Source organism: Grammomys surdaster, unplaced genomic scaffold (genome assembly GCF_004785775.1).
Source record: "Grammomys surdaster isolate TR1022 unplaced genomic scaffold, NIH_TR_1.0 194, whole genome shotgun sequence".
Taxonomy (NCBI): Eukaryota; Metazoa; Chordata; class Mammalia; order Rodentia; family Muridae; genus Grammomys; species Grammomys surdaster.
In genome coordinates, this window is record NW_021604639.1 from 11795399 (window position 1) to 11822216 (window position 26818).

General features: G+C 46.3%; 1 protein-coding gene across 4 annotated transcripts in view; it reads left to right on the top strand.

Annotated features, from left to right (window-relative positions):
- Positions 1-26818, top strand: part of Pfkfb3 (6-phosphofructo-2-kinase/fructose-2,6-biphosphatase 3) — an 81632-nt gene that overhangs the window by 34057 nt on the left and 20757 nt on the right. For 2 of the 4 annotated variants that reach the window (XM_028769819.1, XM_028769820.1), the window contains exons 1-3: positions 18633-19028; positions 24635-24760; positions 26023-26119. In XM_028769819.1, the coding sequence (XP_028625652.1) occupies positions 18953-19028; positions 24635-24760; positions 26023-26119 (299 nt within the window). In that variant the 5' untranslated portion in view covers positions 18633-18952. Of the gene's footprint in view, positions 1-18555; positions 19029-24634; positions 24761-26022; positions 26120-26818 lie in introns of those variants that run through there. The other 2 variants (XM_028769817.1, XM_028769818.1) reach the window with 2 other exon arrangements.

The window sequence follows — 26818 nt, forward strand, 5'->3', positions numbered from 1 at the left end:
ACACACACACACACACACACACACACACACACACACACACACACACACACACATACTCTGCAGGCTACCAGAACTAAAGCTCAGGGCCAATCAAAGGTGCTGGCTTCAAGGGCAGAGTGCTCAAAGCCAGTGTTTGTTCTAGTTTTATAAGTCCCGGGATGACTGCTAAGTGACTGGAGTGAACCAGGCATGTGACTATCTCTCTCAAGAGAACAGGGTATTTAATTCAACTGCTAGGAATTCTGGGAAGCACTGAGCAGCACTCTGAAGGCCCTGGGTTCCATTCTTAGAACTGTGTGTGTGCATGTGGGGTGGGGGTGGGGGTCAGCCTCTTGATGTTTAAACCATTCCAATTGCTCAGCTTTTAAAAATGACTGCATTGGCATGCTGGTGAATGGTATGTTTGTCTTTGATCCCGGCTCTTGGGAAGGAGGCAGGATGCAGAAGGCCAGACTTGAATATGTAGGTTTTACCAGTTGCTTCTCTCATTGCTGTGAGCAAAGGCAAAAACAATATATGCAAGAAAAGGTTTATTCTTGCTCACGTTGGAAGACTGAAGGCCATGGCTGAAGGCTTGTGAGCCATGGCTGAAGGCTTGTGAGCCGGTCACATCTCATCTGTGGTCAGAAAGCAAAGAGAGAGATGGTTATTGACTAGCTTTGCTACTTCAGGACACTAGCCCATGGAGAGGGAGCCACTCACACTCAGGATGGTCTCCCTCCCCTGTTAAACTTTTGGGGAAACATAATCATGGTGTCTTCATGGTGATTTCAAAGCCAGTCAAATTGATAATGAGCCTACCCATCACAGGAGGTCTGGAAGGGATCAGGGTGAGGGTAGGGGTGGGAATTTTAGAGTTTAAGGGACACAGTTTCAACTGGGGAATAGGAAAAGTTCCAGAGATGGGTGGTAGAGGTGGTTGTTGCAGAAAAAATGTGAATATACCCAACACCCCTGGGCTGTGTGCTTAAAGATAGTTACAACCATGATGTTATGCCTGTATATCCTCCTATAACAATACAAGAACCACAGAAAACTGAATGATGAGTGTTCGCATCCTAGCTAAGTATGCTGGTGCACCTATAATACCAGTACTTGGGCAACAGAGGCAGGGGGATTGCCACAAATTCTAGCCTAGCCTGGTCTATATAGTTCATTCCAGGTCAGCCAGGGTTTAACAGAGACATCCTGTCTTAAGCAAATGAGCAAACCAACCAAGTTGTCTTCACTCCTTCCCCCTCATCTGTGTATTCTCCTACTCCCAACATACATTCACCTCTCCCAATAGGTAGAGGCTGAGGCCTGTAAACAGAAAGACAGAAGGCTCCCAACATCTGCAGGTAGGACAGGGCAGAGCATCGTGGTGAAGAAAGAAAGGACTACCAATGGTCAGAAACAAGATACTTTGATGCTTTGTATCTGATGCTGGTCCAGGAGCAGAGTGGATTAGGATGGTACAGCTGGCTGCCTGAGGAGTCTCCTAAAGGCTAGACCTCACCTCCCCAGATTCTCACAGGCTGGGATTCTGTGCCATGGCTCTGTGTTCTACTTGGAAGCACAACGGGTAGGGGAGAACAGCAAATGCCAGTCTGGAGCTCAGCCTTTGTTGTGTGATGCAAGATGTAGTCTATCCGGGCCTGTTCCTCCTCTCTGTTTCTGCGGCAGCAGGCCAAAAGTGGTTTGGGGGAGAGATGTCAGTCTGACTCAGCTGGATCATGCCCAGGTCGGGGTGAAGTTTTCCGTCAGGTCAGGAGTCTGGCTGGGGTCAGGGTATGAGGACAGAGAGTGGAGCTAGTGCTGTGCTTTTCCCAACTCTGCAGAGACCCTTCTTGCTTCATAGCAGATGCACCCAGTGCATCGTGGATTCTCACGGACCCCTCTGTGGGCTCAGGTTCCAAGTGTGGAGTCACAGAGACCCTGCACGCACACACATACATATATCAGGCACACTCAGAAAACACCTTGCTTAGGAGACTGAGTCCTTCCCAGCCATACCTACTCTGCCTCCTGGGGACTTTTCCAGTGGGTCCAGCAGTGGGGAATTTCTCTGGAAAACCCCAAGAAACTTAGTACCCTAAGACTGTGTCTAGTCGTCTCACAGAAAGTCAACTCAGTTTTAGTTCTTAAAACAAACCACACAAAAAGCCCTTTCTCTTTTTCAGACAGGGTCTCTAGTGGCCTAGGGTGGCCTGGAGCTTTTGGTGTAGCTAAGGATGACTTTGAAGTTTTGCTCATCCTGCATCCACCTCCCTGTGTAGGACAGGGATTACAGGTCTGGACCACTCTAACTAACTAATGTATATGGTGTGAATTGAACTTGGGGCTTTGTGCGTGCTAGGCAGGCACTTCACAAACTAATGTATAGCCCCCTGTTCATCTTGTTTGGATATTTGAAACAGGGTCTTGTTACAGAGCCCAGGCTGGCCTTCAGCACACTTGATCTTCCTGCCTCAGCCCATAGGTTGTTGGGCTAACAGAGTACCATCATGCCTGGCTAGATCTCAACTTACTGAGAGGAGAACAATACCATAGACAACACAAATGTGATTAAACAGCCAGGAGGCCAAAGTCTTGCTTCCTAGCAGATCTCTTGTGAGAACTCAGACAACAGGAGTGTAGGCTGTGGCTTCCCTTTGATCTGTAGACACATTGATATCAGCAGCCTACAAGGCCATTCCATTCTTCTCCTACTTCCTTTGAGTCTGCCAGTGTTTGGGTAAGGATTATGAGAATCACTGCTGGTTCTCTCAGTAATCTGCTCCCAAGGCATCCAGGCAGGTAGGCTGCTCCTGCAGGCAGCTCAGCATGTCTGTTTTTCTAAGTGTGGGCTTCTCCCTAAGATGTTTTACCAGTTGTGGATAATTTAATCAGAGTGGGACTCATGGCGTTTTCTAAGAGCATGCTTTGACCAAAATTGGAAAGCAGAGATGTGGCTCAGTGGCAAAGCCTTGGATTTGAACTCCAACATTGGGAAAACAAAAACAAAAACAAAACAAACCACCATCAACAAATGCAAGCCAAAATATTTAAAATGATCGCACTTGTCATTTGTGTGTGTGTGTGTTTGTGTGTGATTTGTAGATACATGTGGTATAGGTGTGTATTGTAGTGCGCAGGTGTATGCCTTTGGGAGCTCAATCAGTCTTCCTTATTCCCTTGAGACAGGGTCTCTCCCTGAACCTGGAGATAGTCTGGCAGGTGGTAAGACCCAGTGATCTTCCTGTCTCCACCTCCCTAGCATCCCTTTGGCTCCATCTTGCTTTTCATGTGGATGCTGAGATCTGAACGCACACCCTCATGCTTACTCAGCAAATGCTGTTAGTCACTGTTCCATCTCCCTTGTTCCCACATTTGTAATTCTAATCATCGGGAGGCTGAGTCCAGCCTGCGACACAGAGTGATACGTAATGAGCTCCAGACTAGCCAGGGGCTACAGAGTCCTGAAAACAAACAACTATCAATTCAATAAATGTACTTTTGAATATATCTTTTATATTTTATTCCAAAGTAAACAACAAACAAGAATCCTTCACATGTGTACAAAACAAAACTCGGAGAGCTAGGAAGCATGAAATATGGATGTGGAAGCAGTCACGGGGGTGAGATGGTGACCTCCATGCTCTCTGTGGACTTTCCTATCTTCTGTCTGTCATCGCTGGACCTATAGTGGGTTTCAGAGCTCAGCCAAGAACCGGCATGGCGGTGACCCATTTGGTATCTCAGAACTTTGGTGGTAGATGGAGAAGCAGAAGTTCAAGGCTAGCTTTACATAGTGTGAGACCATTGTAAGCCCTAAGCCAACAAGGTGGATGAATGACTTAGCAAATGCATTGCCCTCAGGCCTGACTACCTGAGTTCAGTCCCTGGAATCTACCTGGTGAAGGAGACAATGATTCTAGAGAGTTGCCCTCTGACCTCTACAGTATGGACTGCAATATTCCTTCCCAACTTCGACAATACATACATACATGCATGCATACATACATATATTATATACATACATACATACATGCATGCATATATACATATGTACATACATGCATGCATGCATATATGCATACATACCATACATTCTTAAGAAAAAGGTAACTCCCAGGGATCACTCTCACTTCTTATACTATATCAGCATCACCTTCCTTCTCTTCTCTAATTGTTAATTAATTTATTCATCCCTGAGTCTCAACATGGTAGCCCAGACTGGCCCCGGAATCTGCTATGTAGTAGAATCTGGCTTCAAGCTCACTATGTAGCTGAGAATAACACTGAACTTCTGATCTTCCTGATTCTGCCTCTCTAGCGCTGGGATCACAGGTGTATCCCAGACACTCAGTTTAGGCTGTGCTAGAGAGCGAAGCCAAGGCTTCAGCCATGCAAGACAAACACTCTACCAACTGAGCCATCTCCCAGCTTTATCTGTCTTCTTTGGGTTTTGTTCTGTTTTGTTTGTTTGTTTCTGAAACGGAGTCTCATTCTGTAGTCCAGGCTGAACTCATTACATAGACCAAGGTGGCCTTGAACCCTTGGCAATTATCCTGCCTCAACCTCCAGAATGCTGGGTTTACAAAATGTTGGGATTTCAAGCATGCAACACATGGTATCAGCCTGCCTTTCTTTCCTTCTCTGTTTCTTTTATACGAAAACACACACACACACACACACACACACACACACACACACACACACAAATCAACAACACATCAATAAGATAAAAATTAAAAATGCCCAAATAAACTGAAATGAGGGAAACTGTCTACAAACATACAGCACCACTGTGTTCTGTTTGTGGTTGCTGATGTTTTTGAGACTGTGTTCTGTTTATCGTTGATGTTTTTTGAGACAAGGTTTCTCTGTTGTATTGCAGGCTGTCCTGAAACTTGATCTGTAGACCAGGCTAGTCTTGAACTCAAAGATCCATCTACCTCTGCCTCTAGAGTCCTGGGACTAGAGGCAGGTGCCACCACTGCCTACCACCACTGAGATTATTTTGTGTTGGCCAACTACTCTTGCCATGGCTCATATACCCAGAGAGACTCCATCAGAGGAAACCGAGTTTTCCTTTGCTAGTGGGTATCAATTGCATTCTTGGTTATCAGTTGCATTCCTGGAACCCAGGTCTACTTTCCCCTCTCAGTGCTGGGACCCTGTCAGTCTTGAGCCTGTGCAGACCCTGTGCAAGATACCATAATTTCTGTGAGTTCATATGTGCACCAATCCTGTTGTGCCTGGAAGACATTGCTTCTTTGGAATGGGGTCATCCATCGCCTCTGGGTCTTGTCATGTTTCAACCCCCCCTTGTACATAGGGGATATGTGATACACACACACACACACACACACACACACACACACGAAGATATCTCATTTAGGGCCGAGTGTTCCAAAATCTTCCATGCTCGTCACATTTTACAGTTGTGGGTCTCTGTGTTAGTTTCCATGTACTACAAGAGGAGGGTTCTCTGAGTAGGCCTGTGTGAGGCAGTGATCTATGGGTATAGCAGTTTGTCATTAGGAGTCTTTGGTGCTGTAAGCAGAGTAACTGCATAGGTTCCTCCCCTAAGCCGGTGACCTATCTAGTCTCAGGTTCTTGACCACTATAGTGGCCTCACATATGAGTTCCATCTCACGGAGTGGGCCTTAAAAGACTTTTTTTATTTTTGTTGTTTGTTGACTATGCCCTTATAGGAAAATGATGGTGTGAGAGACTGCTAGAATTCACCCAGCATCTGTTTTCCTCCTCTTCTGTAGTAGAAGAGTGCTGGACAGTGGGCCAGCTAAGAGGCAATCTTTGTCCCTTTGTTTGCAGATAGATGTGGGTTGTCACTCAGTCTGGCTAGGGAGATGAATGTTCAAGTGTCACATAGATTTGGGGAGCATCATCTTCAAATGAAGAAGCCAGTGCCTTTTGGTCTCTTTCTGCTTCCTCTGACTGCCTGAAGCACTGTGATTTATGCTACCCAGCTCATATGGTGCAGTATAATATTCAGTGACTGGTGAGATGGGCCAAGTACCCAGCCACTATGGTGAAAGTGAACATCACTGCTTTCACTTATCAAAGGTCTTTTTTAATTGTTGCTGGGAACTGCCAGTCCAATTAAATGTATTAATCGCTATCTGTCACATTTTGGTTTTAGCGGTAAGAATTGAATCCCAAGGTCTTGTGTATTCCAGCCAGTGAGGTATAGACTCAGTTGATTTGCTCTGTGTTTTTTGTTTTTGTTTGTTTGTATGTTTGTTTTTGAAACAGGGTCTCATATAGGCCAGACTGCCTTGACCTCCTAATTCTTTGGCCTTAGCTTCTGAGTGCTGGAAAAACACTTTGTAGTGCTGAAAATGGAACTGGGGCTTTGTATATACATTCAAGCACTCTACCAACTGAAATACTTGTTTGGTTTAGATGTAAACATGGATAGCTTGGAACTTAACTATTTAGCCCAGGCTGAACTTAAACTCTGTTCTACTTTCAGAGTTTAAACTTCTTCTATTGTTATAATAAAATACCTGGACTAAAGCAACTTAAATAAAGAAGATTTATTTGGTTTATAGCTCTAGATTACAGCTAACTACTGTGGAAAAGTTAAGGTAAGAATTAAAGCATCATATCCACAGTCAAGAGCAGAGGGAGAATAAATGAATGGATCCTTACTTGCTCTCTGTTAGATTGCTCCTGTCTTAACATTGTTCAGGTCCCTTTGTATAGGGGATTGGTGCCGCCCACAAGGGGTTGCATCTGCCCCCGTGGATGTACCTGATCTAGATAATTCTTAAGACTTTTGTTCCAGATGATTCTAGTTTATATCAATTTGACAGTTAAAACTAACTAGCACAAACTCATAGCAATCTTCCTGTCCCAGCCTACTGAGTACCGATATTACAGACACATGCCTGAGATTATGGGCTTCAAAGTTGTATGAATTGGTGGTGTCTCTGTTTCTCAATCATTTATGAGCCATAGGAATTCTGATCAGATTAATAGTATTCAAAATGGAGGAAGAGCCTTCTGAGGGGATGTGCGGGATTGTTGACATTTTGTGCATGAACTTTAGCATTTTCAAGTTTTAACTTTCCGTTTTGTAATAACTTTACTAGAATGTTGCAAAAATAGGGCAAAGCATTCCCAATAGCTTTTACCCAGATTCTACCAGTGTTAGCCTGCTACTCTTACTTTCTAATGTTGTCTGTCTTTCTGCCTATCCATCTGTCCATCCACCTACCTAACTCTCTGCTCTGGTTGAGCATGGAAGGTCACATCTTAAATCCCATCACTTTGGAGTTTGAAGGCAGAGGAAGATTGCTGAGAGTTCAATGCCAGCCTGGTATACATACTGAGTTCCAGGCCAGCCAAGGCTACATGATAAGATCCAGTCTCAGAAAACTAAAACCAAAACCAAAAACCAAGACCAAAAGCTAAACCAAGCAAAACAGATCACAGATGAAAGCCCGGAAATGAGTTTGATCCAGAACGCTTACCTCACAGGTAGCTGAAGTTTCCAGTTTCCCTCAATTGTTCAATATTTATTAAAGAAAACACATTTCAGCAGATGTGCCAGGATCACAGGTTTCTGAGAAGAGCCATGTCTTCTCGTAGAACAGTCTTTCCCTCTTTTCTGTGCCTCACACCCTTGGTGTTTTAAAAGAGTGTTGGTATACATTTTAAGAAGCAATTTTAGAAGTTTCATATTGTGGTGGAAACAATATAGAATTGTCCCCTTTCATATTTGCAACTGTGCAGGTCAGTGGGCTTAAGTGTATTTGCTTCATTGTGCAACAGAGCTCTAGAATGTTCTTGTCTTGCAAAACTGAAACTCTCCCGTCAATTTTTCTGCCTTCTCTCAGACCTCGGCATCCATCTTTCTACGCACTTTTTTTTGCCGCATGGAATCAAGCTGCTTAATTGTCTCAGATAAGTGGAATCAATCACACTCGTGGTTGCCTTACATTGCTTAGCATAATATTCTGGAGACTTATCTAAGCTCCATCCTTTTGTTGGCTCAGTAATATGCTACTATCTCCATATATCACATCTTATTTTTTGATCTTTCAATGTATACTCGCTGTTTCTGACTCCTTCCTATTCATATAAAGGGTTATGTAATGGTGCTTTAAATATGAATGGACAGTAAGCTAGAATAATCTCTACTCACTTGATTGCTTTGGTCGGAGTATTTTATTGCAGGAAAATAGCTCATCTGTGATCCCAGCACTCAGAAGGTGGAGGCAAGACCATCTGGAGTTCAAGGCCAACCTAGGCTACACGAGATCTTGTCTCAAACAACTAAACAATTAAAAGTGTGGAGTGTACTCTGTGAATCCCTACCAGCAAGGATGGCTTCTAAGTCATTGCTTTTCCAGGGCCTTGTCAAAGGAAGGTCTTACCGGTGACTTCTATTCCCTTGACTGCAAAGATAGTCAATAGTGTTACTGTTGTGTCTAAATCTACAGTTTCCCACTACAGACTTAGACTAAGACTAAGATCCTGAGGGCTCTGACCTTATCAATGAAACACTCCACTAATAGATTCATAATCCATTAATGGGATGTGCTAGAAATCAGGAGGTGGACTCTGCTCAGAGGAAGGAGATCAATAGGGAATGTCCTGGAAGGTGTATTTTGTCCCCAGTCTCCGCTGTCTCTCTGATCTCTCTATGACTCTGTCTGTCTCTTTGGCTCCTTTTGTCTGTCTTGCTCCACTACATCCTCACACTCCTGATGCTCTGTGTCAGATTAGGGCTGAAGCAATAGATCTAGCCAATCACAGCCGAAAATGGGTGCAACTATGAGCCAAAATCAGCCCTTCTCCCTCTGTTAGGTGTTTTGTCACAAGGATGCAGAGTGACGTGCTCAGTCAGCAGCTTCACACTCACACTCCCTCTGAATTGCGCTCAGAGACTAAAAGACAGAAAAGAATCCTTGAGAGCAGAGATTCATCTGTCAGGGTCCTAGGACTGGTGAGCAGTTGCAATGGGAAGAGGGTGTAGGCCACCCAAGACATCATAGATTCCCTCATTTGCAAGGCTTTTTGGAGGCCAGCTGCTTTGATTTCCAGATGTTGTAATTGGGATCTGGATGCCATGGGGATGGTCATAGGATAGATGATGCTTGACATCTTTCTAGCCCTCTGCTTCTCATCTCCAAAGCGAACCTCTCTTTAACCCTTCCAGCTGGCACCTAATGTCTGGTCACAGGCACAGCACAGTGGGCACAGCTCCCTGGGGCTGGTGATACGGGTCAACAGGTTTAAAAGCACTTATCTCACAAGATTGATGGCCTCAGATCAACCCCTGGAATCTAGGGAGGAAGGAGAGAGTGTACTTCCTAACGTTGCTCTCTGACCTCCACATGCAGAGGAGAAGTCCTTGCATCTTTGTAAGTAGCTGCTGCTATCTTAGCTATGGTCTTATTGTTTGGGGGAAGTGATGTGCTGAGATACCATGTCACTCTGTAGCCCAGGCTGACCCCAAACTCATGGAGATCCTTCTGAGTGATAGGATTATAGGTGTGAATGACCAAGCTTGCTGTGCAGCTAAAGCTTAGCTGGGCAAGCACCTTACCAACTGAGCCAGATGTTCTGTATTTTACATCTAGTTTTTTATCTGCTCTTCACAGGAAACAACCGGATAGCTCTTCTCTGGAGATACATTGATTTCTTTCCACTCTCTTTAAAAGCCATTGTGCAGAATCAAACAGGCTTGCTCTTATCTCTGGCTAGTCCAGACCGTCCCATTCTCTAATCTGAATACTATGTATTAACACAGCCCAGCTGGAGTAGGTTTTCTAACGTCTAGTTAGCATTGCCTTCCAAAACCTGCATTCATTATTTTTTTTTTCATGATCCAGCTCTATTTTTAGGCTGTTTTCCACTGAGAGAAGTAAGAATCGTAAGGGGGAAGAGAAGGGGAAGGATGCCAGCCCTGTTTGTCAGCTGGGAGTTGCTCCAGAGCTTGTGTTTGCACCACAGGCACTGGCAGGCAGGCCTTGCGACACAGCGCCCTCCCCTACTTTCTCAACTCTGATCCCTGTGAGGAGCACTGGGGCGCACTTTTCCATACTCAGCAGAAGATGGGCTGTTTTCAGTCCCCCAGGCCTGGGTTCAGTCTAGGATAGGAAGATGTTGACTACCCCATCAGTGAGTCTGTGCACTCATGCATGAGGAGAGTGTGTGTGTGTGTGTGTGTGTGTGTGTGTGTGTGTGTTCGAGTGCACACATGTGTGTGGAGGCTGGAAGGCAACTTTCCAGAGTTGACTCTCTTCTTCCTGCACAGATTCAGGGCCATTTCTTTTACCTGCTGGCTGAGCCACCTTACCAGCCTAGTACCATTGTTTCTTCTCTGCCCTTCCATTCCTGCTGGGCAAGCTTTGGCGATGGGCTACGGCTGGATCATAACAGTAAGCTCTCTCAGCCTACAAGATTTAGAGGGTCCTTGGAGTTGCTTCCCCTTCCTCCTCCTCATTGTAATTCCCTTCCTCCTCTCCTCCCTTTCCTTTTCAAACTCTTCTTTTGGCAGGCAAAGTCCCATTGTAGCTTAGGCTGTCTAGAAACTTACAAGATCCTCCTGCCTCTCAAATTCTGGAGTTACAAGCATAAGCCACCATCTGCCTAAAATTGCTTTTGTTGTAGCCAAATTTTGTTGTTGTTGTTTTGAGACAGCGTGGTCTCAAATTCACTATGTAGTCATTGTCTTGGTTAGTTTTCTATCACTGTGAAGAGACATCAGGACCACGGCAACTCTTGTAAAGGAAAGCATTTCTTTGGGGCTGGCTTAACTTGAGAGGTTCAGTCCATTATCAGCATGGTGGGAAGCATGGCAGCATGCAGGTAGACATGGTGCTGGAGAAGGAGCTGAGAGGTCTACATCTGGATCTGAAGGCAGCAGGAAGAGAGAGCCAGCCATTGAGTTGGGCTTGGGTGTTTGGAATCTCAAAGTCTACACACAATGACACACTTCCTCCAACAAAGACATAACTCCCAACCTTTCTCAAGTAGTGCCATTCTCTGATGACTAAGTATTCAAACATATGAGTTGATGTCAGCTATTCTTATTCAAACCACCAGTCTTCAACCCCCTGATCCTGTACTGGAATTACAGATGTGTGCCTGGATCTTTTTCTTTTTTTCTTTTTTTTAACCCAGAGTCTGGCTATGCAATTCAGCTTGGCCTTGAGTTCATTATTCTTCTGTTGTAGCCTCCTGAGTGCTGGGATCACAGACATTCACGATCATGCCTATGTATCATTCTTGTTATTTTGCAGCAGGGTCTCCTGTATCCCAGGCTAGTTTGAAAATTACTGTGTGGGTAAGGATGGCTTTGGATTCCTGATCCTCCATCCCTCACCTCCCAGTGCTGAGATTACAGGTAAGCAGACAATATCTGCTTTATATGGTGCTGGGGATTGAACCAAGGGCTTTGTGCATGCTAGGTAAGCACTGTGCCAAGCCACACCCCCAACCTCCATTGCCACGCCCACTTTCTGAGCCATCGTGTTCCAGTATGTATCTCCTGCAGTTGTTTCTTTTTAAAAGCTTGCTCTTAGAGGTGAAGACTATAGAGACACTGATTGTCTCCAAAGATCTACCTCAAACTTAGACTCAACCATCATCGCCCCCCAACCCCCGCAAGAATACCCAGCCTCTGCTCTATCCCAGTGTTGAGTGTCAAAACCTTTTCTGTGGAGACACAACACATATATCTACCCACCCCAGACAAGAAATGATCCCATGACAAATCAAAGTACGAATACTACTTATCAAAGTCTACCTGGGTGAACCAATGAGTTCTATTGAGGTCACTTACAGGACTATGGCAGAGGGGTTACTTACAGGAACAGAAACAACTCAAAGACAGCTGCATCATCAAAGCCCACTCCAGCTTGGGTGACAACTCACAAAGTTGGGAACCTGGAGCACATTGCATAGCCTGCAGGCCGCTCAACAGGCTAGAGAGTGTCCTTTCCAGGTGCCTTAGTTGGCCTAAATCTCTTGCAGGAAGTTTGGCTGGTTTCTGCTTCTTTCAGGCAGCTGGTCTGGTTCCGGAGTCAGTCGTCTTTTGCCAAGTTTCTCCTCTCTTTTTTTGCAGCTCAGCCTGACTGTCTGGGGGTCTTCTTTGTAGCTAGACTCGGCTTACTCTGGGTAAGGGGCGGGATGGAGTTTGTTCTAGGAATCTAATTCAGGGAGTTCTTGAAGCTCCTTTTTAGTTGCTTGTTTCCCTAAGGAGCTCCCCTGAAGGACTGGAGGTTTTAATATTGTTGAACACTGTTACACAGCATCTGGTTTTCCCCAACATCAATGCAAATTTCATCCATACATGTACATGCACTGTACATCCATACATGTACATACATGTCATTTGCAAGAAGCAGTGCTGAGGTCAACACATGCAATTGCCATCCCATGACTTCTGTGTTATTTGTTTGAGGCAGGATCTATGTAGCCCAGGCTGAATAACCTTGAATTCCTGATGCTGTTGGTTTTGCTCTGATGTGCCCACCATATAGATGTGTGCCACCACCCCTGGCACCATGGAGCCATTTACTGCCACTCTGTCATGTCCAACCTCTTGGCTCAGAACCTACACAAGCTAAGCACTTTCTCCCTAGGATTTATACAAACTGAGTTATCACTCATTTATAAACATTAAAAATTTTCAGCTATTATCGAGGCGTGGCAGTGTGTGCCTTTGGTCCCAGCACTCAGGAGGCAGAGGTAGGCGGGGCTCCAGGACAGCTTGGTTTGCATAGTGAATCCTGGCCAGCTGGGCCTACACAGAGGTCCCCTGTCAAAAAACAAAATGGAGCATCAAAACCATGTCTCTGTTTTGAAATAACTATGAACTGACAACAGCTTTCAAAATAACGCATGAAGTACCATGACTTTTTTCTCTCAGCTTCCTCTAATGTTGGCATCTTAGAATAAAATATCAAAATGAAAACTAATTGGGAACTATAGAATATTATTTTGGAGAAGCATGACTATTCTGAGTCGTGTGTTTGTTTGTGTGTGTATGTGTATGTAATCATGTATAACAAAAAAGTATAGCACTTTTTTGTTTGTTTTTAAAGACAAGGTTTCTCCATATGGTCTTGGCTGATGTAGAACTCACTTTGTAGACCAGGCTGGTCTTGAACTCAGAGATCTGCCTGCTTCTTGAGTGCGTAGCCAACCTTTATTAACACAATTACTCTGTGTCTTGATGGGGTTAAGAGACTGACAGAGGATCTTAAAACCTCAGAGTAGAGTGCTATGTAGTGCTGCACATAAGACACAGACAGAAAGCTTTCAGCTCATGGACCTGAGCAGAATATCATTAAAAAAACAAAAAACAAAAAGCAAGGCTGGCCTGGCATGGTAGGACACGCCTGTAATCCCAGCAAGGTCAGGAGGCTGAGGCAGGGTCTTGAATTCAATGTCAATCTGGGTTGTATCTAATGAGAGCTAATTTCAAAATGTAAACCGATACACAGGGCCTGGGGGTGTAGCTCGGTTGGTAGTGTTTATTTATTGTGCATGAAGTCTTGGGTTCAGTCCCCAGCACCACATGAGCTAGGGACGAAGGCACATGCCAATAATCCTCATAGAGGATTAGGAGTTAGAGGCAGTAGGGCCAGGAGTTATGTGTCTGGACTGTAGAGATGGCTCAGTGGTTAAGAGCACTGGCTGCTCTTTCTGAGGACCTGGGTTCAGTTCCTCGTACCTCCATGAGTGAATAATAGCCATCTGTAACTCCAGTTCCAAAGGATTCACACATGTGTGGTACACATAAAAGTTTTTTTTTTAATTAAAAGAGTTCAGTGTCACCCTGAGAGAATATAGAAAGTTCCAGGCCAACTCCAACTCTGTGAGGCCTTCTTTAAAAACATCAGCTAAGTGAGTGAATAACAGTCCCACCGAGAGAGGCGTGAGGAGGTATAGACCTGTGACCCAGCAGTTGGGAAGTCAAAGCGGGAGAACTGAGAGTTTCATGCTTGCTTGGGCTGTGGAGTGAGATATGATCTCACAAAACCAAAACATTTAGCCTGGAGTGTTGGCTCAAGAGCACCTTGTCCTGGGCTCAATTTCCAGAACCCACAGGGTGCTCATGCCCATCTGCAACTTTAGCCCTTATATCTATATTTGGTCCTTTAATATTTAAAACATATATTTTATATTTTTCCTTTCTCAGCTTGCTACGCTTGCTTAAAATGCTCTTCAGGAGATTTAACCAGAGAACAAAGTCTATGATGGGCGTTTCTGAGACTTCCCTTGTCAGTGCAATTACTCTGAGTCTCTTCACCTTAGCCTCAGGCAGACTCTTCAGACAAGAGCAAAAAGTAGCCACATTCTTCACCAAAATACCACAAAACAGTCTCTAGGCCACATTCGTCTTCATCTGAAGGCTGCTAGCAGAATACTGGCTCTCAGGAAGCTAGGATGAGGGCCTTAAGTCCCACACCCACAGTGACACACCTACTCCAACAAGGCCACACCTCCTAACAGTGCCACTCCAAGCATATATAAACCATCACAATAGCCCTGGCTTTCCTAGAACTGGCTATATGGACCAGGCTGGTCTTGAACTCAGAAATCCACTTGCCTCCACCTCCCAAGTGCTATGATTAAAGACCTGTGCCACCAGGGGCTGCTAGAGAAGCTTTCTGATCCTCCAAGTCCCTGCCTCTTTGAGTTCTGGCCTACAGTAGTGGTCTTGCATGCCTGGCAACTTCCAGATTTCGAAAAAAATATACAATCTGTGAGCTGGTTTTGGGAACCTCTTATGTCATCTGGGCAGCTACCCTCAAATCTCTATTTCCAATCTTATAGAAGTCGCAAATACTTCTAAAAGCCATCTTGGGATGATGGGTCGTGACATAAAGGTTTGTTTTTGCCGATTATTTGATGTCTTGCTTCACTCTCTCATATGTGGGATCTTTCAAGAGAGCAACTAATGACACTTTGGGTCTAATTAGCAACGTGAGACTGCTCACAACCTGCCACGGCTTGTTTTCTCAGTCCCTCTTTCCCTGGGGAGGAGGTGTAGGCACCAGGGTGATTTTTTTTTTTTCGAGACAGGGTTTCTCTGTGTGTAGCCCTGGCTGTCCTGGAACTCACTCTGTAGACCAGGCTAGCCTCGAACTCTCGAACTCAGAGATCTGCCTGCCTCTGCCTCCCAAGTGCTGGGATTAAAGGCATATGCCACCATTGCCTGGCCCACCAGGGTGATTTAAACGTTTAAGTCTAAGTAGCTGGTGTAAGAGTAAGGCAATGGAGTCACGTGCTGCTGTTGTTGATAACCACATCTTGGCAGCACCGGGAAGGATTTGGTGACACTGGCCAGAGAATGAGAACAAAGGTTATGGCAGAAAAGACACTTCCACGTCCTTTTTGCTCACTGAATTCATGCATTGAGCACTCTAGCGTGTATTTGGTGGGACATTTCACCTGGGATAGCTTAACTGTCCTAGATGAAATTTCATTAACAGTCCCTTACTACTCAGTCCTCTTGGTAGGGCTGGGTGTATAATACGATCACCTGGGAGGGGACAGCTATCTGTTGCTTGTGTCAACTTTGTGATCACCTTAATACATACACACACACACACACACACACACACACACACACACACACACACACGGCTGGGGATCTCCCTCAGTTGACAGAGTGCTTGCCTAGTATGCATGAAACTGTGGGTTCAGTCCTCAGCATCACATAAACCAGGCATGAGGGCTCATGCCTGTGATCTCTTGATGAAATGTGGGTTACATGAGACCCTGTTTCTAAAACAAAACAAATCACCCCCACACAAACTTTCTTCCTAACTACCTTCCTTCCTCCTTGGTCTTTGACTTGATTCCTTGACCTTTCTAATCTCCAATCTTTCCTTCATTCCTTCCTGTAGACAAGGGGTAGAGGGCTGTGGAATGTGGACTAGATTGTTCAGTACTTTCTTTTGGCTTTAGCAGGGTTTAGATTGTGACTCAGAATCTAAAGGAAGTTGTCAATCAGTCCTACTGATTGGAGTCACCTGGCTATAAGTCACCCGACTTAAAGAATGTTCACATTCTTGGCAGTGTCTTCTAAAGGGCTGAGTTCAAAATATCCACTGTGGGGACCAGGGAGTTAGTGAAGCCCTAGGGGGCCGCATTTGAGGTAAAGATAAGGGTATGTTAACAGAACTAAGGGAGGAACGGGAAGGATGGCTAAAGCTAAGGAGGCGATTTTTGGATGTAGTTGTAGCAAGGATGTTCCTAAGGAGTATCATGTTGAAGCAATTTTGCCTTCCACGAGGACTTCATTTACCTGTGCTTGCAAGCTGACAACTTCAAAAGACCCAACAAACAAGTGTGAGTTCTGCTGTGTGCCTCCATATCATACCTAGATATCTGGAACCCTAAGCCAGGTTAAGATGACTATCCCTTTGCCCTATTCCTTCCCTTTGCCTATCTGGTAGCAGAAGTGACTGGAGAACTTAGTCCGTTCTGGATACCCACTACATTGTTGGCTCCTGGGAAGGAAAAATGCCTCATCAGAATGCTTAGCTGCCTCCTGCCTTGAGGGCTGACCTTAAATCAAGAGATTTAAACATATGATAAAAGAGAAATAAAGCTTGGTCTCTGCTAGTGCCGTTCCCAGCACGTTCCCCCTGAATGGCTCCCAGCAATCTGTTCCTAAGCTTTGAGGTGAAGGAATGACATCTGGCCATTTGCCTGGCTTGTAGGTGTGTGCAAACTCAAGCGGGCACCTGGGAGTATGGCACAGGCCTGTAATATCAGCTGAGAAAGCAGCAAGCTTGAGGCCGGCCTGGGCCACATAGGAAAACTCTGTCTCAAACAATGCAAAACAAACAGAAAACGTAGTGGAAACTTTACAAGCATTCAGGTGCACTATGGTTACTGGGGAGAGGGAAAGGAGTGGGGAATCTCCTGGCAGGGATGCACTCTCACACTCCATCTCCCCCCAAACCCCCACGACAGCTTGCAAACACCAGCGAGGGAAACTCTTCTGGAGACACGACTGCTAGATGATTTCCTTGTCAGTCCACTCTAATTTCAGGAGGAGCGAGACTCTCCCTTGGGCTTTCTAGGGTGTCACCTCTGGCATTTGCTCTCACTGCAGAAAAACAAGTTTAAATGCAAAGCACCGGGTTTCTGCCCGGGGCACAGAAATTGGAAGGTCAGCAAAGCTGTCCTGGGGTTGGGAGCGGGGTGTGGGAATGGCGATTGGAGCTGGGTGGCTCCCAAGGGCTACTAGCCAGGTGAGCTCCAGGTCTCCTAGGCTCCCCAGGCTGCCGGAGCAGGCAAGGCGGAGGCCCCAGGCGGGGCGGGCTGAGTTGGGAGCAGAGCAGCTGCGCCCGCCGCCGGAGAGCCGGCGCCCTCCCAGCAGAGCATGCAGGACGTGCGCGACGTGTGGCAGCCTCTGCGCAGACTTTTCCACTGCAGTGTGGGGTTCCGCGAGCGCCTCCAATCACAGCCCAGCTTCAGCGCGACGTGTGCAGCTCGCCGCTAGGCAGGGCAGAGCAGGGCAGCGCTTCTGAGCGGAGGCTTCATTCGCTAAAATCACATTTAAAGCTTCATGTCTCTACTGCCTCCCGTGCAGTGGTCCCCACTAAAAGACCCCTAGATCATCGCTGAATAAATGACCTCTGGCAGTTCCCCAATTGCCTGTTATACATGTATCTCCAGCCTATGCAAAGTGCAAAAATCGGAAAAGGAAGCGAGGGCATATTTACATCAAACAAGATATAGCCGGTGTGCTAGGGGCAGGCGCGTGAGGGTCGGGCGAGTGACATGAATTTAGGATCTAGCTGCCCCTTGATAGTTACGTTGGGGCTCATAGTCCGATAATGGGGGCGGGAATGGGCTCTACTTTTTATCACTACTTGCAGAAAGGTCTATGGAATATGGTCCATGTTGAATGGGAAAATGATACCAACTGCTCCCCGCATCCCAGCGTTCCTTTTCTGTTGAACCTTATTTATTTATTTATTGCCCTCTTCAAGCGCCTAGCGCCGTAGCACCGAGTGAGGGGTAGCAACACTGCCCAAGCATGTCTCCAGGGGATTCAGGAAAAGTGTGTGCCTGTGCCCGGAGGTGGCAGTGTCAGCAATGGCAGGGGACATAGTGGACGATAATGCACTGGTGTTACCAGGAGGCAGCTCTGACCCGAGTCTTCACGTGGACTGTGCCAGCCCTGAAATCATGTAACTATGTTGCACGGTGATGGGGTTCCACTGATTGAAAGGCTGAATTGGGAAGATGCTTTTCACGTAGCACCAGCTGTGTGTGTCTGTGTGTGTGAAGGGGTGGAGGATTGTCAACGGACCACATTGGATATTATCAGATCTCTGATCTCTTCCAAGTGCAGATGAGTAAATTGGCTGGAATTATTTGGGAATTCCTTGCCCGGCTGGCGCCCTTAGGGAATAGGCTTGGGGCGGAAAGGAGGACGAAACAGCCAGCCTGAGTTTCAGGAACAGAGCGTGCTGCCCTCGTCCGCCCGCAGGGGGCGGCAGCAGGCTGTCTCTTGGCCTTGCCCATCCTTCTCTCCACGTGAAAGGGGGCTGGGACGCAAAGAATGCGGCCCGCCCCGAGGCTGACGCGCCGCGCTACCGGTCAGATCTTAAAAGGCCGGGCAGTGCGTGTGGCATCCAGAGAGAACAGGAGAGAAGCAAGTGGCAGTGCTGGGTGTTGGGAGCGTGGCTGTCACTGCGCTGGAGCATCCCTGAGCTTCTGAACAGACCCGACTAGTCAGCAGTGCAGCAGCGGCAACTCCACGCTGATCTCATCTGTCTGGTGTCTCCGCTCAGGCGATCCTCCGAGACTCCGCACAAAGCACATTTTCCAAAGCAGCGCAAGGGAGCGCCCAGCCGCGTGCAGGCGGACGCACCCTTCCTGTCCTTTGTTCCGGGGGGATCTGCAGCTGCTCTTCTCCCCAAGTCGGAGTCTTTCCTCCCGGGGTGGCAGGTCGCCGAATACAGCTACGAAGATGCCTTTGGAACTGACCCAGAGCCGGGTACAGAAGATCTGGGTGCCCGTCGATCACCGACCCTCGTTGCCCAGATGTGAGTGCAGGCAGCTACATGGGGGGTTAGGTTGTAGACTGCGCCGCGTGCAGAGCCCGGCCATTGTGTGTGCAGTGGCTTTGTGCCGGTTCCCCTCTGCGGGAAGCGCACTCGTGCCGGCCGGCGGGGCCAGGCGGGGGTGGCGGCGGGCTGCGTCTCCCAGGCTGGGCAGAAGGGGCGCTGTGACTCCGGAAACCTCCTCCGTGTGCCCGGCCCGGCCTGAGCTCACAGAGGCCAGCGCCTCCCAGAGGCTGGAGAGACCTGGCTGCTCCGGAGTCAGCTCGGGCCGACCGCAGCAGGGGCGCGGCCACCAACACCAACGCCCCTTTTCTTTGGGTTTCCTCGGGTTCACAGTCTCTTTTCTCCCTCTCTCGGATCTCTCTGCAGTTTTGTTTCATCCCACCTTCACCATCATTCCCGAGTCTGCAGGTTCTTGGTTGCAGGGATGGTTTATGGGTTGGTGACTAGTGTTGTTTCAGAGACGCCCTCGTTTATCTGGAACACGGAATTTGCTAGCAGTTTCTCTTAGTGCCCCACCTGTTGCTGTCTGTGAACGATTTGGGAAGATTTCATTCACTTCCATCCCTAGCTAGGAAGAGGTTCCTCTGGGAAGAGCGGATGGAATTGCTGGAAAGCAATTCTTCCCTTCCAGGCAGCACGCCCAGGAGCCTATGGGGGTAGACAGGAGTGAGCTGCCCAGTGGACACGTTGCTCACACCACGTCTGTAGCTTGAGAATCCACTGGCAAAACTGGGAGGCGGTTTCCTGTTACCCTGGGACACTGTAGCACCAGGCTGCAGGGTAGGCTTCTCCGCTGTCACGTTTCTCAGGATGGTGATCACAGGACATGACAGCTAGTCACTAGTTTCCCTGCCGACCTGACCCCAGCCTCCCTGTGGTGCAGTATGAGAGATCTCTAATAGGTCTTCTCTGCTGAACCTGAGGGATTTGGTGGAACTCCGTCCCACTCTGTCCCCAAAACGCGTCTCATTTTCTCTTTTGCACAAGTCAGTCAGGGGTAAGGGCTTGGCAAGACTTCTTTCCCAATTCCTGTCAGAGACGGTTACACACTAGGGCCACCTTTATGAAAATACTCCAAGGAAAAACCACGCCTGTGACACACCTATAATCTCATTACACTGTAGCTGGGAAACTGAGGTAAAAGAATCATGAACCTGGACTACACACAATGAGACCTTGTCAATAATAATAATAGTAAGACAGGGAAAGTTGATCATGGCCAAATTTAGACAGCCTGCCGCTTCTGGACTTTTTAATGAGACAGATTATAGCGTTTTCTATTTTTCAAACTGAAATTGCTCAAGCAAAACAAGGGCACTGTATCTGTAAAGCAGGATGGTTGCATGTACACATTCTTCCCTTGCTTGGGGCTGAGGGAACCGTGGCAGCTTTTGCAAGAACCCCAAGTTCAGTGGCTCAGTAGTAATATTGAAAGGCATCACAGTACAGCCCGTCCTCCTCCAGGCTTGCAGAACCTGATCATTAGATTTCATGAGCGTGCACGTCGGTCACGGAGTTGAGAGCCTTGCAAAGAATTGCTGTCGGAACCACTCAGAGTTTAAATCGGATGTACCTAAAGCTGACAGATTAAGATGACCAACTTGCTCACTCCTGGGATTGTTGTGTGGTGTGTGGTGTGTAGCCTCAGACACATTCCTTCATGTACAGATATCTGCAACCAGGGGTTTTAAAAGCATATCCAGATTTTAAATGATATTTTTCCTAAACTAAATTTGTTTCTTACTGAAATAGAGAAAGTAGGTTACTTCTTTTCTATTGACATTGGGAATCTTGTGGACAGAGTGAGTTACTTTCTTTCCTTCCTTTCTTTCTTTCTTTCTTTCTTTCTTTCTTTCTTTCTTTCTTTCTTTCTTTCTTTTTTTCTTTCTTCTTTCCGAGACAAGATCTCCTGTGGCCTTGGCTGGCCTGGCCTCAACTCAAATGGGATTGAAGGAGTGTGCTCCCACACCCAGCCTCTTTTGTAGATTTTCATTCACCTAAATCTTTTTTGTTTGTTTGTTTTTAACTTTTTTTTTCAGAGCTGATTTGACTTAAACTCACTATGATGTGTAGATGACAGTGAACTTCTGGTCCTCCTGCCTTCTTTCCCCAAAGCATGCACCTACATGCCTGGATGACTTGGTGATGGACATTGAACCCAGAGCTCTGTGAATACTGGGCAAGAATGCCCCCAGTTGCTGCAGTTCCAGCCCTGTTGCCATTTTACATGTGGTCTCCTCATCAGAGGCTGACAGCCAGCTCCTCTGGCTTACTAGAGGGCGTAGAGAAGATTGTCCAGATAAAACTAAAGAAATAATCATAAACAACAAACAAATCCCAAAGGCCAGGAGTAACTGGTGCCACATAGTGGTCAGGGGTAGGCAGGTAAATCTCTGAGTTCAATGCTAGCCTGGTCTCCATAGCCTGTCTTGAAATTAAAAAACAAAACAAAAGCAAAAGGACTGTGCTGGATAATATGCTTGTCTGTGAAGCACAGAAATCGAGTGTCAAGTTTCCTTACCAACATTGTGACAAATGTTTCTTGCAAAACTGGAAGCGCCCATCAGTTTAAGAGACAATTTAGGGAGCCTTTACTGTATTTGCAAATGAGCTTAACCGAGCTGGCTCTCCTGTTTCCTGCACTGAAAATCTATAGCCAGCGACTTCACTGAGTGTTGTCACCCAGTTTCCAAGTAGGTTATGTTTTTGTATATTTAATATACCTGAGCTGTGAGCCATCTCAGCCCTGGGCAGTGTGATGGATAGCTTGGGTATAGTAGAGAGTAGGTAAAAGGTCCTATCCTTTACAGAGCAAAGGGATAGTCAAACTGGCTGGGACAGAGTTGCCTTAAACAGCAGCTACAAAAAAATCATCTTAAAAAGTATTTACTTATTATTGGTTATTTTTCTCATTGCTATGACAAAATCAACTTCTGGGAGGAAGCATTTATTTTGACTAGTTTGAGGATCTAGCCGGTTATGGTTGGAAAGTAGTAGTAACAGGGATGTTAGGTAGCAAATTAATAGAGGTTTGAATGGTGGTACTCAACTCTTTTGCTATTTATTCAGGCTTACCCACACTCGTGGAATGGTCCCACCCACAGTTAGTGTGGGTCTTCCCACTTCAGCTAACCCAATCTGGAAACATTCTCATAGATACCCCGGGTGTGTTACCATGGTGATTCTAAACCTAATCAAGTTGACAAGTGGAGATTGACCATCACGCACGTCATAACAGAACATCTGTGTATTCCTTTATGCCCACTTAAGTTGACACCTAAATTTGCTGCTAAATAATAGAACAAAACAAAACAAAGAACACCTGGTTAAAAAAAAAACAAATATTTATATAAAAGAAAAACGGGCATTATGTTTGTTTGTCTTCGAAAATTCTATGTTAGACTCAATATATTGAGTTGGTTGAAGGAAGAAATAACAGATTGGATCCAGGAAGAGGTGTGAGATGCAGGGTGAGGGGCCATGGTTGGTGTCTCTTTCTCCGTGGTAAAAATGTCAGTGAAAAAGAGAACCTGAGGGCAGATGGCAATCAGTTATGAGCTCAGGGAGACCCTTGATCTAGATCATGAGTTTTAAAAGGGTCTGTGATAGGGATACTAGATTTATCTGGAAGGATTTGTTCATCTTACCGTGTCGGGATGTCTGGGTGAGGGGAAGCTACACTTGGCTTGGCAGCTGCTCTGAGCTCCTCAGCTTTGAGCACATGGAAAGAATGAATGGCTTTTGCTTTGTCAACTGAGGGCGTGATCTAGGTTTATTTGCGCTCAGAATTCAGCAGAACTCCGCTGAGTCTACAGCATTGTTTTTTTCCCTTCCAAAGCATCTACTGCCAGAGGGATTTATTCCTATGATTAGTAGATAGATATAATCCCTGACCTGATAACTCAGTCAACTTCTGCCTCTGTGTCCCTGACACAGTTCCAACAGAAGCAGTCGGTACACGAAAGCATATATGGGTGCCTGTCTCCTAGCAGCTCTGTATACTTTCAGTAGCAATGGCTCAGTGGGGTCATAAAGGAGGAATAAGAGACCATTGACTAGAGGGACAGGAGCTTCTGTTCTCTATGAACCTGTTCTTTCTAGGGCCTCTGGAATGCATTCGTGGGGAATGTCCCTAAGGGCTGTCTTTGGCATCTGAATTTTCTTGTCTAGATAACCTCACACTCCTCACCCAGGACCCCATTGTCAAAGAGAACACATACCTCTGCTTATCATACTTGTTTCTACTCAGACCCTAGCCTGCAGATTGAAAGCAAAGGATCCATGCTGGGTATCCCCTTTATGCTTAGAATTCCCATGAACCTCTATCTAAATCTGACATCTGTCTAGATTGCTGGTATGATGCTCATCTCTTTTCCTGCAGGCTGTGCAGCCTGTCTGGGACAGGAGAAGGCCAGCCGGGCTGGAGTTGGCAGGCAGCCTCTTTGGCTTGTGAGCTCACTTGTCGCCAGGATGCAGGAGTCGCCCGAGAGTCTCAGGGACAAAGAGACAGCCAAGGAAATGTTGGAACGTTAGTTTGTCTAGCAGGATTCCTTTGGCTGCTTTCTAAAAACCTACGTCCCTGGTGCTTTGTCTCATTGTGATTCTGAGGCTATATGGGGCACTCATTCATCACAGGCAAGAGCATCTCTGGGAGCCTGCCTGGGACTCAGTGACCAGCTTACTTAGGACCCTCTGACTGGCTATTACCTTGGCAGACTCAGGCGTCCCTCCAAACCTGGCATCCATCAGATCCTGGCAGCCAAATGGAGGGAGAGGGGCTGTCAGGAAGATCGTGAGAGGCAGAGGCATGGTGCCCAGCCAGGGGGCCTAGCATTCTGGGTCCTTGACCTACTTTTACTCGATAAGCTCTATTTAATTTTTTTTGTTTTTTAAAGAAAGTCTCAGTGGAGTTTAGAAAATGTCTTCCCTCTTGGTTTTCTGGGTCTCACCCATGTCTATTTCCTACTTATTTGTTCAATTTACATACTGAATTGGGAAATCATCTCTCCCCGATGTTAATTTTATCCTTCCTGGCATTAGGGTCCCATCTTTGTAGCCCCATGAGATGCTCCTCCACCATTTTGCTAGGGACTGGAGTCCCTGTCTGGAGCTCAGTTCCTCCCTATCTGATTTACCTTTGCCTTCGGAACCACCATTAAACGGCCATTGCCAACACTATTTGAAAAGTGAGACTGAAATACAAGGCTAAAGGGTGTGGTCACTAGGTAGGGATGAGGTGAGGTAGTCCCATTGGGTCATCAGGTAGCAGGGGCTTTGGGATGTGGAATGATGTCATAACTTTAGAGCTATTCTTTTGTGTAGCTTTGAGATAGTTGCCCATTTTTGCCCAGGCTGGCCTGGATGTAACTCTCTGTGTAGCCCAAGCTGGCTTGGAACTCAACTGTGTAACACAAGATCACCTTGAACACTCAATCCTCCCATGTCCGTCTTCTAAGGACTGGGATTACTGACGTGTGCTACCATCCCCAATTTTGGTTCTTTACTTCAAAATATGTCTTTGGGCGTAGGACTCATACCATTACATTTTTCTGCTTGATTGATGACACCTTTCTTGATCTTTCCAGCATGTGGGCCGAAGCTGACCAACTCCCCAACAGTGATTGTGATGGTGGGACTCCCAGCCCGGGGTAAGACTTACATCTCCAAGAAGCTGACTCGCTACCTCAACTGGATAGGTGTTCCAACGAAAGGTAAGCCAGGTCTAAAGGCTAGTAGCTGGAACCCTCAGGCAGGGCCACTCCCTGCTACTGTCCTGAGTTCTGGAGTCTGATCCTGCTTCCCAGTTCTCTCAGTTCACCTCCCCTTTATCAGTATCCCTGAGGTGACCTCATTCTCCATGGGACTTTTTCCTTGAAAGTCTCATCATATGTAACTATAGCCTTCCTTTAGTGGCTATCCTTAGCATGCTGCATAGTATTGGTGACATTTTTATACACCCCTGCCCTGTCTTCCCCACTAAATGGACAGTGTCTTGAGGATAGGAACTAGCATCCCTCACTGTGCTGAGAAACTTTTTTGATTTTTTTTTTTTAAATACTGGTGCTTGACTCTAGATCTAAATACTGGTGCTTGACTCTAGATCTATATATGATAAGTAGTAATTATTAAATGTGACCTCATCACCATGGTGATGCCAGCAGGAACACAGCTAATTTAGAGATGGTAGGAGTAATTTAGAATCACTAGCTCAACAAGTAGCCAAGGCTGGCTGGTCAGAGAGACCCACTTATGTATAGGCAAAAGTCATCTTTATTTACGTTAACATTTATTTTGTTATTTTATATATATGAATATTTTGCCTGCATATATTATGTGTACTGCACGTGTGCCTCATGCCCCAGATGACCAGAAGAGGGAGTCAGATCCCTTGAAACTGGAGTTACAGATGTGCTGAGAATTCAACCCTAGTTCTCTGAAAGAGCAGCAAGTGCTCCTAACTGCTGAGCTAACCCTCCAGCCTATTTATTTATATTTATGATTTTGAAACAGTGTTTCACAGCTTGAATGAACTATACAGCTACTGAACCTCTGATCCCTCTGTCTACATTCTGTGTTGGGATTACAGGGATGCACTACCTTGCCCAACTTTTTTTGGTGCTGGGATCCAGCCCAGAGTTTCGTGCATGCTGGACAGTCACTTTTAACAACTGAGCAACATTGTCACTTATTTTGCATTATTCCTACATTGTAACTTACTTGTTTTGCTAGACTTTAGCTATCTAAAACAGCTTGTTTCTAGTTGACATTGGGTTGGGGTCTGCTTCCTAGAAGACAGTGTCTGGTACAGCAAACACAGTGGGTGCTGTCCTTGGTCTGGCCTGGGAATGACAAGTCTGGCCTGGGAATTCCACACTGTTTCCATATGAAATTCCTTGTTCAGATATCTATTGGCTGGTTTTCTCTTTGGTTGGGAAGCCTCTTGTTCCTGATGATCCTTGTCTTTCCGGTCCAGTGTTCAATGTGGGAGAGTATCGGCGTGAGGCTGTGAAGCAGTACAGCTCTTACAACTTCTTCCGCCCTGACAATGAGGAAGCCATGAGAGTCCGAAAGTAAGCCTGCGGTGCCTTGGGTTCTGTGCGTGCATGCGTGCCCGTGTGTGTCTCTTTGTGTGTGGTGTGCGTATGTGTGTGTGTTCTTGTGTCTGTGTGTGTATCTGTACCTGAGGAGAACCTTGCATGTACCCTGGACACTGTCCACTTTAAAAAGTTATCTTCTATGTATGGGTCTCTTGCCTGTGTGTATGTTATTTAGTGCCTGGTGCCTGGAACGGCCAGGTTGTGATCTACCAGGTGGGTACTGGGAATCAGACCCAAGTTCTGGAAGAGCAACAAGTGCTCTTAACTGCTCAGCCGTCTCTCCAGCCCTGAGACAGGGTCTGTTGATGAATCTGGAACTAGTTTGGCTGGTCAGTGAGTTCTGGGGACCTGTCTTTCTCTATACCCCCAGTGCCTTGCATTTAGGTGAGTGCTACAGATGCAAATTCATGTTCTCATGTATTTGTGGCAGGTGCTTTGCTAAAACAGAAACAACTCTGCAGGCCTTTTCTTAGAGGTGGGGTCTGCCACTGATCTAGAACTTAACAAGTAGGTTAAATTGGTTTGCTACCAGTGAACCCCAGGCTTCTTCCTGTTTCCATCTCTCTGGCACTGGAATTACAGGTGCATACCACCAACCCCTTCTTCTTCTTCCTTTTCTTCTTCCTCTTCTTCTTCTTCTTCTTCTTCTTCTTCTTCTTCTTCTTCTTCTTC